Below are 13719 nucleotides of genomic sequence, written 5' to 3'. Positions count from 1 at the left end.
TGATCTTAATTATAATAATTATAAGTATGTGGCATCGAAATACACTGTATTTTATCTTCAATGAATTCACATTCAATATATCTCAACTGACTCTGACAACAAGATTTTGAAGCTGGCATAGAAGGTATTACATACTATCCAAAAGCAACTGTGGATCAAAGCATTAGTAACTTGTTCAAGACCACAGTGCAAATCAGTGATGGAGCAGGGATTTTAAGTGAAGTCTTGTTTTTCTAGTCTGACTTCCATGACTCTATGTTGCTTCAAATGCACAAAAGAAATTTCCAGTTATCCCAAATGTATTTAAGGATTCTAGACATAGCTTTCATGTAAGGCATGAACTGAACGTGAACTTCTACTGCATTCCCAGGAGATCTGGGCATTCCAATTTCTCTGGCCACAAGGAGCGTTCTCTCAACAACAGAACGCATGTGCACCTTCTTTTGGTATTCAATTATAAAGTCTTGCATCTTTACTTGTTTTTGCCTCCGTTACACCACATCTTTCTACCTCCCTCTATAGTGCCTAGCACTGTAGTCATCATTCAATAAATGTCTGGCACTAAACTAGGTAATTAAGACAGACTAAATAAGAAGACAAAGGAATTAAAACCACTTGTCCGAAGTTACATTTTTGTTTAAATTTTTAGGTATTTCCTTTTGTTTAAATGTTTAGGTATTTCAGTCCCATGTTCCAAACGTTATAATACATAACTGAGATCATCTAGTGTATACAATATTGTATACTCTTCTCATTTAAAGCATTTTCTACATTACTAAAAATTCTTCTTAAATATATTTTTAAATGTACCATAATAGTCCATCAAATGAGTAACTTAGTATTGGATATTTAAGCTGCTTGATATTTGACTACAGTTGGCCCTTGAACAACATGGTTTCAACTGCACCAGTCCACTTATTCGCAGATTTTTTAAAAATAAATATTCAGCCCTCGGACCCCCAGGTTTCACATCCACGGATTCAACCGTGGATCAAAAACAGCAATTTCGATCTGTAGTTGGGAATCTGGGGCTGACGAGGGCAAAGGAGGGCCAACTGACTGCCTTGCTCTCTGCCATTTTATACAAGGACATGAGCATCCTCTGATTTTGCTATCTGCGGGGGTCCAACTATAGTTAAATTTTGGAGGAATCAAAAGTTACACATGGATTTTTGACTGTGTGGGGGTCAGCCCCTTCTACTACTGTTGTTCAAGGGTCAACTCTATCTCTAACAATGTTAAAACTATAAAGATTCAGAACCACTTTCTTATTTGATAAATAAAATAATTAATAAATGAGCTAGAAAGAGGTCCAAAACTCAGCAAATGACATGTGGTGTCCAAAAGTACACTAATGTGACTAGATGGAAGAAAAAGGAATAGACTGATCTGGTGAGAAGTGGGATAAAACGGTACAGGGTAAAAGGAACAGGATAGAGAATCAGAGACAGAGAAATTAAAAACGGAATGACCACCTGGTCATGACCTAAAAAGATGTTCTCAAAAGGAAAAGTCCCCAGAGGTACAAAAAGAAAAGTGATTAGAATATGTTAAGGTAATAAAACAGGAAATGTCAGTGTAAGAATGACAATGCATGGTTCTTTAGTTTACAAATCCCTTTCACACAAATTATGCCAGTCAATCCTCATATTACTCTATGACTCAGTAAGGCAGGTATTATTAAACCCATTTTATTATGAGGACACACGCTAAGAGGACTTCAGGGTGTTGTCATAGCTAGAAACTGGGCGAGTTTATCACACCTACCTACCACATAACTGATTTCTATTGATGAACTATGAACAATGTCAATTAAAATCAACACCAAGGCCCTGGCCACGTAGCTCAGCTGGTTAAAGTGTCATCCCGATACACCAAGGTTGCAGGTTGAATTCCAGGTCAGGGCACATACAAGAATCAACCAGTAAATGCATAAATAAGTTGAACAACAAATCATTCTCTCTCTCTCTCTCTCTCTCTCTCTCTCCAATCAATCAATAATTTTTCTAATCAACATCAAGTTGTAAGGATTTGAGCTGATAATCACAGACAGAAATAAGCAGGGAGAACAGCTGCTAACTCCTACCCATCCCCCACCCATTCCTCCTGCTGCTTCTAGTTCTTACCTACCCCGGCATCAATTTCATGTTCTAGAATTACCTGTTCCCCTCAGAAAAGTATTCAGAGGTTCAGGATTGACAAAGCTTATCACTAGTCCAGATGTCAGACTCCTCTGGGGAATATACTAAAAATAACTTGATTGTTCAGTGATATATATGTAGAATACTCCCACATGAGCAAGGTTCTAAAAAAAAAAAAAAAAATGACACTGCTATCAAAATGATACCTAGTTTCTGGAGGGAAGACATTATTATGTCTCTAAAATTCAAGTTGGAAGTTACAAAATTAGAAGTATGTTCGTGTGTATATGAAATTGCCAATATTCAACAAGTTTTTACCTATAGAAACTACATTTTGTATGGACACATAATACAGACAAAAAGAGTGGTTAGATCTAGGCAGCAAGATTCTAATTTTGTTCTCATGGCTCATCTATATCTGATTTTCTACATTGAACACACACTATTTTTGTAGTAATAAAAAATGTTGGCCCTGGCCGGTTGGCTCAGTGGTAGAGCGTCAGCCTGGCGTGCAGAAGTCCCAGGTTCGATTCCCGGCCAGGGCACACAGGAGAAGCGCCCATCTGCTTCTCCACCCCTCCCCCTCTCCTTCCTCTCTGTCTCTCTCTTCCCCTCCCACAGCCAAGGCTCCACTGGAGCAAAGATGGCCCGGGCACTGGGGATGGCTCCTCGGCCTCTGCCCCAGGCGCTAGAGTGGCTCTGGTCGTGGCAGAGTGACACCCCGGAGAGGCAGAGCATCGCCCCCTGGTGGGCAGAGCGTCGCCTCCTGGTGGGCGTACCGGGTGGATCCCGGTCGGGCGCATGCAGGAGTCTGTCTGACTGTCTCTCCCCGTTTCCGGCTTCAGAAAAATACAGGAAAAAATAAATAAATAAATGTTAAAATAAAACAAAAAAACTAAATTAAAAAAAATAAAACCACTGAAATGGCTTGAGTTCAGCTCACAAAGACTTAGGCACATACCATTTATACCCTATTATTCATTTTCTCCTGGAAAGCTCAGAGGCCAGCATATTCTTTTAAACACTAAAAGCGATAAATACCAGGACCTAAGATGGCTATGCTTCCACTACCAATTAAGCAAAATGCACATGGGTACCATAGGCTGAACTGGAAATAGAATGAACTCCTGGATTCAATAATAATCATAGCAAAGAAATGCAAATCTCTAACCATAGTCTGGTTTTACAGATGCACCACCTTAAAAGGAAAATCACATAGAATAGCAGTTGTCAGGAGCTGGAGAAGGACAGAATGTAGAGTCACGGTTTAAATGGGGAGGGAGTTAGGGGGATGAGGGCAAGGGGGTATAAAATGGGACACAAGGATGGGGGGTGACGGAGTTATATTCAGTGGGACATTTGAATCCAGGTAAACACAATAAATTAAAATTAATAAAAAAAATTTTAGCCCTGGCCGGTTGGCTCAGCGGTAGAGCGTCGTCGGCCTGGCGTGCGGGGGACCCAGGTTCGGTTCCCGGCCAGGGCACATAGGAGAAGCGCCCATCTGCTTCTCCACCCCTCCCCCTCTCCTTCCTCTCTGTCTCTCTCTTCCCCTCCCACAGCCAAGGCTCCATTGGAGCAAAGATGGCCCGGGCGCTGGGGATGGCTCCTTGGCCTCTGCCCCAGGCGCTAGAGTGGCTTTGGTTGCGGCAGAGCGATGCCCCGGAGGGGCAGAGCATCACCCCCTGGTGGGCAGAGCATCGCCCCTGGTGGGCGTGCCGGGTGGATCCCGGTCGGGTGCATGCGGGAGTCTGTCTGACTGTCTCTCCCCGTTTCCAGCTTCAGAAAAATACCAAAAAAAAAATTTTTTTTAAATAAAAATAATTTTAAAAAACTAGAAAGAGCCAGTTCAAATAGATGTCATCAGGAAAAAATATAGTTGTGGAAATTTTAACCAAACAAGAAATAACAAGCATATCTCTCCAATGCTTCAGTGTTTTTTGTTGTTTTTTTGTGTGTGAGAGAGAAAGACAGGAAGAGAGAGAGATGAGAAGCACCAACTCGTAGTTGTTGCACTTTAGCTGTTCACTGACTGTTTCTCATTCATGCCTTGACTGGGGAGCTCCAGCAGAGCCAGTAACCCCCTGCCCAAGCCAGCGGCCTTAGAGCTCAAGCCAGTGACCTTGGGGCTTGTAGGGCCAGTAGCCGTGGCCACCATCACAGCTGCCTGGCCCGTGTAGGTTCGCATTTGATTCGGATAGATTGTAAAGAAACAATCGAGCCAAGAACTGGTGAGCCATTTTCCTTTATTCCTGCTTGCAACCTATGGGTGAGAAAATACACACAGCAGGAAAACACTTCCCTTTCCATTCAGGGCTCCCAAAGCCACTGACTTTCTCCGGTTTTTGCTAGAATCAAAGGCCCACACGAGTCTTATTCACCTCTGTTCCCCATCTCCTTCTCCTGCACAAACTGGCTTCTCCTTCAGCATTCCGCCATTTTGGCTGCTCCTCTCCTCCACGTGGCCTCTCTGTCCTGCTGCAACATGGACTCCTCCTCTCTCTACAAGAACGTGGTCTCTCTCTCCCAAAATGACTTCCTAGGTCCTCCTTTTAAAACTTTTTGGTGCGAAAGTCCCTCCTCCAGCACACATTAGCATAACAAAGCCCCTTCCCAAGCATGAAAGGCAATTAGCTGTATCATGTGAGAGCAACATCACGTGAGCAGTGGCCATCTTTAACAGAGTGAGCTTAAAATTTACAGTTTACAAACTTATTTGACCAACAGGGCTCAAGCCAGCAACCATGAGGTCATGTCTATGACTCCATGCTCAAGCAAGCAACCCTGCACTCAAGCTGGTGAGCCTGCACTCAGGCTGGCAACCTCAGGGTTGTGAACCTGGGTTCTCAGCATACCAGATCGACACTCTATCCATGCCCCACCACCTGGTCAGGCACAATGACTAATTTCTTAGGAGTTTTTATGTAAACTGCAAATCCAGAAAAATCCACATAAGCAGTAATATTTACACAAGAGTCCTATTTTAACTTTACCAGTCAGAAGGCAATGTCCCATTCCCACTTAAACAAAATTTTAAATGAGTTCCAAAGCTAGTGAAGTTCCATTACACCTTTATAGAGAGGACAGTATACTTACTCTCTGGCTGGAAGACAAACTTGTATACCCAGACTATCAGCAGGGTCCCCATGACACTCCATGCAATTAGCTGCCAGGGTTCATATTTGGTGCAATGCCCATTTACATAATTCTTGGCCTTTGTGGAATATGCTTCCAAAATCTCGAAGTAGGGCTCAAAGGCCTTCTAGAAATATCAGAGAAAAAAAAAATATTACATTCAGAGAGTGAAAGGAAGTCTGTTCTTTGTTCTTCAACTCTCATTTATCAAGGGCAAGGCCATTCATGATCTGGCCCTACCCTGACAATAATCTTATCACCTCTAAGATCCTCAAAGCTTCTGCTCCACTCACTCGTGTACACTGCCCCTTACAAATCCCGTGGACTTTGACAAGATTTCTGACCTTCTGACTATTCTATAGTGTTTCCCAACCTTTTTTGTGCCATGTCCCACCTTAATCTTTCTAAAATTTTTATGTCCCCCCCTATGCAACATACATAATTTTTAACATTAAAAAATTGATTTGTTCACTTAATAAACATAAATGATAGGTTCTAGGAAGAAATCACTATGAAATTGTTAACAAAACACAGTAAGTAAAATTTCAAAACATATAATGAAAAACAGAAATTTAAATTCCACATAATTTTAATACAGATTTTTCTATATTAATTTATTATTTTAATTTAGTGTGACCTTTGCGCTTGATGCTTGCTGCACAGAGATTTTATATTAGGTTCCAATTTGGTTAGCTTTAGTCTCAAGTCTCCACGTTGTGTTATATCCAGCCGATTTCTTTTTTTTACCAGTAAATCATTTACAGCACTAAATCCACATTCAGCTAAAAATGAAGATGGAAACGGTAGCAATAGTTTTCTTGCACATTTGGTTGAATTTGGGTATTTGATTTCTGTTTTCTCACAAAACCATGCCATCGCTCCTTTGATATTAAATAAAGCTTTAACTGACTCATCATTTTGCAATTCTGCGAGTTCTTCTTGATACTGCATATTTGATATATCAGGCAAATCCACTAACATTGGCTGCATCATCCATGTTGGGAAATCAATTTGTTTTAAATCAGAAAATCTTTCTTTTAAATCAGCCGATAGAATATTCAAATGATTGACAATAACAAGTAAAGCGGTATCAGTTACTTCACATTTTTGGAGCCAATGAAACTAAAGTTTTTGTTGTTAATATGTTTCTGACATAACTCAATATTGGTAATGAAACCAAATATCTTTGCTTTTGCACCGACAAGAGTTTTATTTGTTCCTTCAAGTTGCTTATTTAATATATTTAGTTTTTCAAAGATATCGGCTAAATAACTCACAAATGCTTTATCATCTATTGTTAACAGATACTTCATTTCAGGTTTGTCGCTTAAAAAATCACTAAGAGTATCAAACAGTTCCATAAATCTTTTCAAACAGTTTCCTTTAGTTCGCCATCTTACTTCAGTATGAAGTAAAAGTCTCACATGGTCTTCATTTTGTTCTTCACAAAATAGCTTGAAAAGATGCTCACATTTGGCACTAGCTTTAATAGCATTAACACACTTTATTACTGTATATAATACTTCATTCAGAATAGGCAAGATGTTTTTAGCTACCAAGTTTTCCCTATGAATAACACAATGCACAAGAATCATTTCTGGATTCGCATCTTTCATCAATTTTAAGCAGCCATTTTTCTTGCCCATCATATTGGGAGCCCCATCTGCAGCACAAGATGTTATATTTTTCATTGGTATATCATTGACATCTAAGTAGTTTTTTAGCTTATTATATATATATATCTTTGGAGGTAGTGGTGCTTTCTAATCTTTTACAGAACAACATTTCTTCAGCAAAATGTCCTTTATCAATATATCTTACGTAAGTTATCAATACTGCCTCACTGTCTCTCAAAGTTGATTCATGCATTTGCAAGGAGAATTTTCTTGTTTTCAGCTTTTCAATAAGTTGTTTTTCAATATCCTCACTCATTTCGTCTATTCTTCTGCTAACAGTATTGTCACTGAGTGGCATAGCTTTTACATCTTTGTCATCTTTTTCAAGAACCGTTTTAAGAAATGCTGATATTGACGGTTTTATTAAATTCTCTCCTATAGTGTGATTTTCTCCAGTTTTAGCGATGAATAAAGAAATTTGATAACTAGCCTCAAGAACACGATTATTAGTTGAAGTATGAGCAGTAAATAGAGACTTTAATGTTGTTCTTTTTTCAAAAATTTTCTTTAAAGTTTTAAAGTAACTCAAATCTGAATTAATATGAGCACTGTTTCGCCTTCAAATGCGCCTCAAGACGACCTCATTTCATTGATTCGTTGGTCAAGCATTGCTGGCATAAAAGACAAAAAGGAATCCGCTCATCGTGAACAGCGGGTATGAACCCAAATTTTAAATATTCCTCCGAATATTGACGAGTTTTTTTCTTGCTTGCACCACTCATTTTACTATGGGCTATAATAAAAATAAGATCAATTAAAAACTAATATTAAAATATGTGTTAAAATATATTCAATGTGACATAGAGTAAACGTATACTAAAAATTCATATTTATTTAAATGTATATAACACATTTACTACACTACCACTGCAAATCAAAAGGTATCTATATTTTTTACACTTGACAAAATTTTCTGGAAAGTTATGCTTCTAAAATTAAAATTGTCGTGCATGCACTATTATAGCCCCAATAATATTTATAAAATATTATTGCTTTCTAGCCCCGATGCAAGAAGCACTTAATAAAGAGTTTAATATTGATAAAAATAAAATCAAATACTCACCAATTATATCTATGCAATATATATATATATATTTACTAAATCAACGAGCTTTTACAACAGTTTTGACTGACACTTATTTCAAATTAACACCAACTGAATGATGTGAAACACTACAGAAGTTGCGATGGGCCAATTAGGTGAGAATAACTGCGTTGTTTAGCGAGTTTTTAAAACGTCCGGGGTTCCCCGCAGCAGACGGCACGCTCCGCGGTGAACCCAGGACGAAGTTTACTTGACGACGCCAATCACCCAGTTGATATTTTGGTCTCGTCAAACAAAATTATACTTAATAATTATTTACCGCAATTATTTAAGAATTGCATTTTTTGTTAAATTTGGCACTGATATCTAGCATTGCATTTAAATGGCCCGGGGCGAAAGAGTTAAAGTCGTGTGGAGTCCATTTTCAAATTGCCCCCCTTAACTATCGAATTGCCCCCCTGTGGGGCGTGGGCCCCACGTTGGGAAACACTGATAGATCATCATTTCGGCTCTAAAGCTTCTTTCTGTACGACTCGATTAAGCACTGTCCCACTCTCTTAACTCAAATTAATCCTCTCAATACAAACGTTTCTCTTCTTCTCAACTGTATTTGAACATCCCCCACCCTCTACTCTAGGTGTCCACAGACTGTTTCTGTAAAAGGCCAGAGTAAATCGTCAAGACACCGCAGGCCAGCAGTGTCTGTTACAGCCGTCAGCTCTGCTGCTGCCACACAAAGCAATCACAGACGGTGGGTAAGCAAGAGGACGTGGCTATGTTCTAACAAAATTTCATTTTAGAGGCTATAATTTGAACTTCACAGTATTTCATGTATAACCAAATACTCTTTCTATAAAAACAGTTTTAGAATATAAACTACCATTCTTAGCTCAAGGGCTGTACAAAATGGGCGGCAGGTCTGATTTGGCCCCTAGGCCACAGACTTGTCAACTTCTGCTCTAAGGCCTACTGGACTAAGACACTTGGAAGCTGGAGACATACCTATCACTACGTGTACCCCTCAAATACCTGGTACAACAAGAGAAGAGTCCTTCATCTGAAATGCACCAGAATCTCCCATTAGGTATCTCCCTTTAAATTCTCAAGACCTCATTGGTGCCACTGCACAGAGCTTATCACAAATCACCATGGAGTCTATTCATCTGTTGCTTATCTCCCTGACTACATGGTTCATCCCTGAAGACAGATCTCAGTCATATTTACAAGCCCCTGTAGTGCACTATTCAAAATAAGTTCATTTGATTGCTTGTTATCACTTACACAACATTTATTATGCACATCCAGGGTTTAAGGCATCAGGCTGGGGAAACATTAAGGTAAATATCATTAAGTGTTTGCCCCTAATGGAGGTCTACGAGGGTGGGTGCATATGCGCACGCATTTGTGCATGCACAAGGATACACATATATGAACAAATAATTAAACTCTTCAGCATAAATACTATAAAAATAATTTAAGTGAGGTGCTAAGAGATATCACTGAGGAAGGCCTAATTAACTCTATCTAAGAGATAAAGTTGATAAATCAGGACAACATCTAAACTGGTTAAAAAGGTAAAAGAAGGACCAAAGAAAAATCTCTAGGCAGAAAAGCTAAAGGAAAAAAGCCATACCAGGAAGAGAGAGAAGTAGCTGCAAATGCATGAAAAGAGTCTGGGAATGGCAGAACGTCTGCAGAAGGAAGGTAAGCTAGATGAGGGCAGGCCCCTACCTGTCTTGGCAAGTCGCCGACACACAGGAGAGTGCCTGGCACACACTGTGAACTAAGTATAGGACAGTGACTGAGAGTAAGCGAGGAAGTATGCCAGTCAGAGCGGTGAGGCTGGGAGGAGTATGCTAAGTCCCGATTACAAATGGTTCTGGAAAAAGAAGCACAGGAAGTAGCAGTATAAACCAATAGGCCCATTTTGTAAAGTGATCTGTCGGTGTCTGATATCATTTTAAATGCATGTTCATTTTGACCCAGAAATTCCACTTTCTGGCATCCTGCATGTGTGCATGGACACTCACTTCAGTATTCTCTGTAACAAAAGAAAAAAATATATATAATAAACATGTCCATTCAATGAAGAATGGTTCAACTATAATACACACATTGTAATACAGCAATAAAAAGAAGATAGACCTGAACTACATGCAAAAATTTCCAGAATATAATGTTGAGTTAAAAAAAAAAGCAAATTGTAAAACAACACAAAACAAAGGGCATGGGTTGTTAATCAAGAGAGTAATTTTTTTTTAAGAAAAAGGAAACATGATGTGAGATACATAGAAGGACAGAAATTAAAAACAAAAGTTTTAGGAGGATTATTCAAACAGTCCACAGGAAAAATCAACTGAATGTTTGACCTTAGGCGGTACAACATAGGGACAAAAAGCAGTATGGATTTAAAAAAACATTTTTGGCAGTGGAACAAAACAGGGTTTGATAACTTATTAGATAAAGTGTGGAGTGGGAAGAGTATAACTAATTCCAAATTTTCAAGTTCAAGTTTGAGAGACTGAGTAAGTGATGACACAATTAACCATGGTGGACTAGAACAGGAAGGAAAACAGAAGGTAGAGATTTTGAGAAAAGGATAATGATAATTATCTTCTGAGTTATGTTCCTGTTGGACATCTACACACAATGTTCTAATAGGTGCATGAAAGCTTTGAAGAAGGAAAGATATATTCAACAAATGTCTGTTGCAAACATTTACATTTTTAGCAAATAGGCTGCATAAGGCAAATAACATTAGGCAAGCACGGGGTTCCCTAGAGGGATATCCGTGGAACACAGTTTATTTACACTGTCATCCTGGATATGACCACTCCCCAGAGCCCACCGTTGTTAACAACCACCTCAATCCTACACACCAGTGGCAGTGGCAATGAAGACCTGAGGAAAGACCAGAGTCTACCATTATTAATCATATATCATGATTTCCATCTTTATAAAGAATCTTGTAGTGTTAAAGCTGTGATCAAACCAAATGGTTAAATAGTGTGTATGGATGCAATGAAGGAAGAACAATCATTCAGATCAGTTTTTCCTCTGATGATACAGTTCCTTAATTTACCCAGAAAAGAGGTTATTACCAATGTCAATAGATGACTGTAGATATTATCAACTCTTTACAGCACTGAATGATAAAGCAATATAACTAGCATTAGGGAGAAGGCAAAGAATCAGCAACTGCAAACTAATTTAATTCTTTTAAAGTTTATTATGATATGAAGGCATTTCTGCCTGACCAGGTGATGGCGCAGTGGATAGAGCATCAGACTGGGATGCGGAGGACCCAGGTTTGAAACCCTGAGGTCACTGACTTGAGAGCGGGCTCATCCAGCTTGAGCACGGTCTCACTAGCTTGAGCGCTGGCTCATAGACATGACCTATGACCCCATGGTCGCTGGCTTGAGCCCAAAGGTTGCTGGCTTGAAGCCCAAGGTTGCTGGCTTGAGCCCAAGGTTGCTGGCTTGAGCAAGGGGTCACTCGCTCTGCTGCAGCCACACACACACACCCCCCATCAAGGCACATATGAGAGAGCAATCAATGAACAACTAAGGAGACTAAGGAGCCGCAACAAAGAATTGATGCTTTTCATCTCTCTCCTTCCTGTCTGTCTGTCCCTCTCTCTGTCTCTGTCACCAAAAAAAATTTTTTTAAAGATATGAAGGCATTTCTTGCTAACATCTATAAAATTATATTTGGCAAGAATATATTTTCTTGGTAATTGCTATAAAAAGATATTGGGAGTCTTTGAATCCAAAATCCTTAACAGGAGATGTAGTTCTACATTCTTTTACTCCAACGACAGAATGATATTGAATTTAGATGGATGCTTGCAAGATCTTTGAGTAGGCAACTAGTTGGTCACAGAAATTATATCTCCTGACCTCATTCCAAGACCCTTCTTGGTTACTACAAACAACCTAGGCTCAGTCCCCAAAGAAGAAGCACCTCACAACACTGACAGGATGTGCAATATAGGGCTCTACGGGGTAATGGATGCTATCTCCTTGGAAAAAAAAGAATGAGGCCATTCCTTGGGGCCTTGCAAACAGCACAAATCCCAGGGTGGGTCCTGATGCAATTCCAGTCCTCTGGGAAGCAACACTCTAAATGCTGAAGGGACTTTCAGAAATCAAGCCCACATTTTCACTTTACAAACAGAGGCCCCAACGTGAAATGGCACCCTGAGCTTCTCAGACAGGCTGTGTCAAAGTGGAGACAGGAACCCAAGCCTCCTAACTCAGCACTCAGTACTATTCCAATGCTTTACTGTCAGTGTCCACAGGCGGAGGAGCGCTAGCACATTATGATGCAGCGCCATCCCAAGAGATTTCTTTTCACAATTTATGTTCTTCTGTAACTTCTGGCAAATTATTTCACCAATGTGTGCCTCCAATTCTTTATCTAGGAGGGACACAAATACTCATCACAAAATAAATAAATTGTATCTGTATATATGTGTCTGTGAGTGTGTGGGGGCATTATCTCCAGCCCCTGTTTAACAGATCAGTCATTTTGGTAATATTTCCCCAAATAAAACATTCCTTCCTTCACACTTTATTATAAAATTGGAAATTTAGTTCTCTAGGGAAAAAAAATACTTTGCCCAATGAATGTATATAAAATGACAGTAAAGAATACCATACATCTTTTGAAAATATATTATTAAAGGAAAAATAAAACAAGATAAACCCTAGGAGTACCAAGATTCAAAATATTAACTACTTTAAGAAGCTTATTCTAGTGATTTAGTTATCTGATCCCTAAAAAAAAAAAAATCAAAATAGTACTCAATGATCCTAATTCTTACTGGACAGCTGCTACAATTTATGAGAGTTTAGCACCTACAATTCCCAAACATAATGAACTCTTTCAGCACCCAAATCACTTCAAGGGAGCAAGACACTTTCATGACTGTAACACAATAATGGAAGTCTACAAGTTCTGCAAATTTGGGGCATGTTACTTTTTAGACCACTGAGTTTCAAACTTTTCCAATGCTGTCTCACAGAAACATATTTTACAACACAATCTAGTACGCAGAGTAACAAAAAGATATAAAACCAAAACAACAGTTTCCAAAATAAAACCTAAGACCTTATTTCTTGTGAGGCACTCATCTTTCTATTTCTCCCTTCTTTTTCAAATGTTTGACCCCACTCAACTGATTCTACATTCCTCTAAGTGGATCATGACCTTCAGGTTTGAAACCAGTGCCCTAGAGTGATTTTACTCCTGGCTTCCTTATTTAGAGTGTGGCTGTATAATGCAGTGAAGGGAGTTAACACTAAGATTACTTTCCACTCTACACAGTCTTTTTTGTTTGTTTGTTTTCTTTTGGGGGTGGGAACAGAGAGAGAGAGAGACAGAGATAGGGACAGATAGGGACAGACAGGGAGGGAGAGAAATGAGAAGCATCAATTCTTCATTGCAGCACCTTAGTAGTTCACTGATTGCTTTCTCATATGTGCCTTGACCAGGGGGCTACAGCAGACCGAGTGACCCCTTGCTCAAGCCAGTGACCTTGGGCTCAAGCTGGTGAGCTTTGTTCAAACCAAATGAGCCCGCGCTCAAGCTGGTAACCTTGGAGTTTTGAACCTGGGTCCTCTGCGTCCCAGGCCAATGTTCTATCCACTGCGCCACCACCTGGTCACCACTCTACACAGTCTTAGTGCTTTTTATACTTATGATTTATTCTCTTAAC

General features: G+C 39.5%; 1 protein-coding gene across 5 annotated transcripts in view; it reads right to left on the bottom strand.

Moving 5' to 3' along the window:
* The window catches only part of SGPL1 (sphingosine-1-phosphate lyase 1), a 70377-nt gene that overhangs the window by 28848 nt on the left and 27810 nt on the right, over positions 1-13719 (bottom strand). For all 5 annotated transcript variants that reach the window (XM_066349597.1, XM_066349599.1, XM_066349600.1 and 2 more), the window contains one exon: positions 5238-5403. In XM_066349597.1, the coding sequence (XP_066205694.1) occupies positions 5238-5403 (166 nt within the window). The remainder of the gene's footprint in view (positions 1-5237; positions 5404-13719) is intronic.

Source organism: Saccopteryx leptura, chromosome 9 (assembly GCF_036850995.1).
Source record: "Saccopteryx leptura isolate mSacLep1 chromosome 9, mSacLep1_pri_phased_curated, whole genome shotgun sequence".
NCBI classification, from domain to species: Eukaryota; Metazoa; Chordata; class Mammalia; order Chiroptera; family Emballonuridae; genus Saccopteryx; species Saccopteryx leptura.
This window is presented reverse-complemented; position numbering and strand designations above follow the sequence as displayed.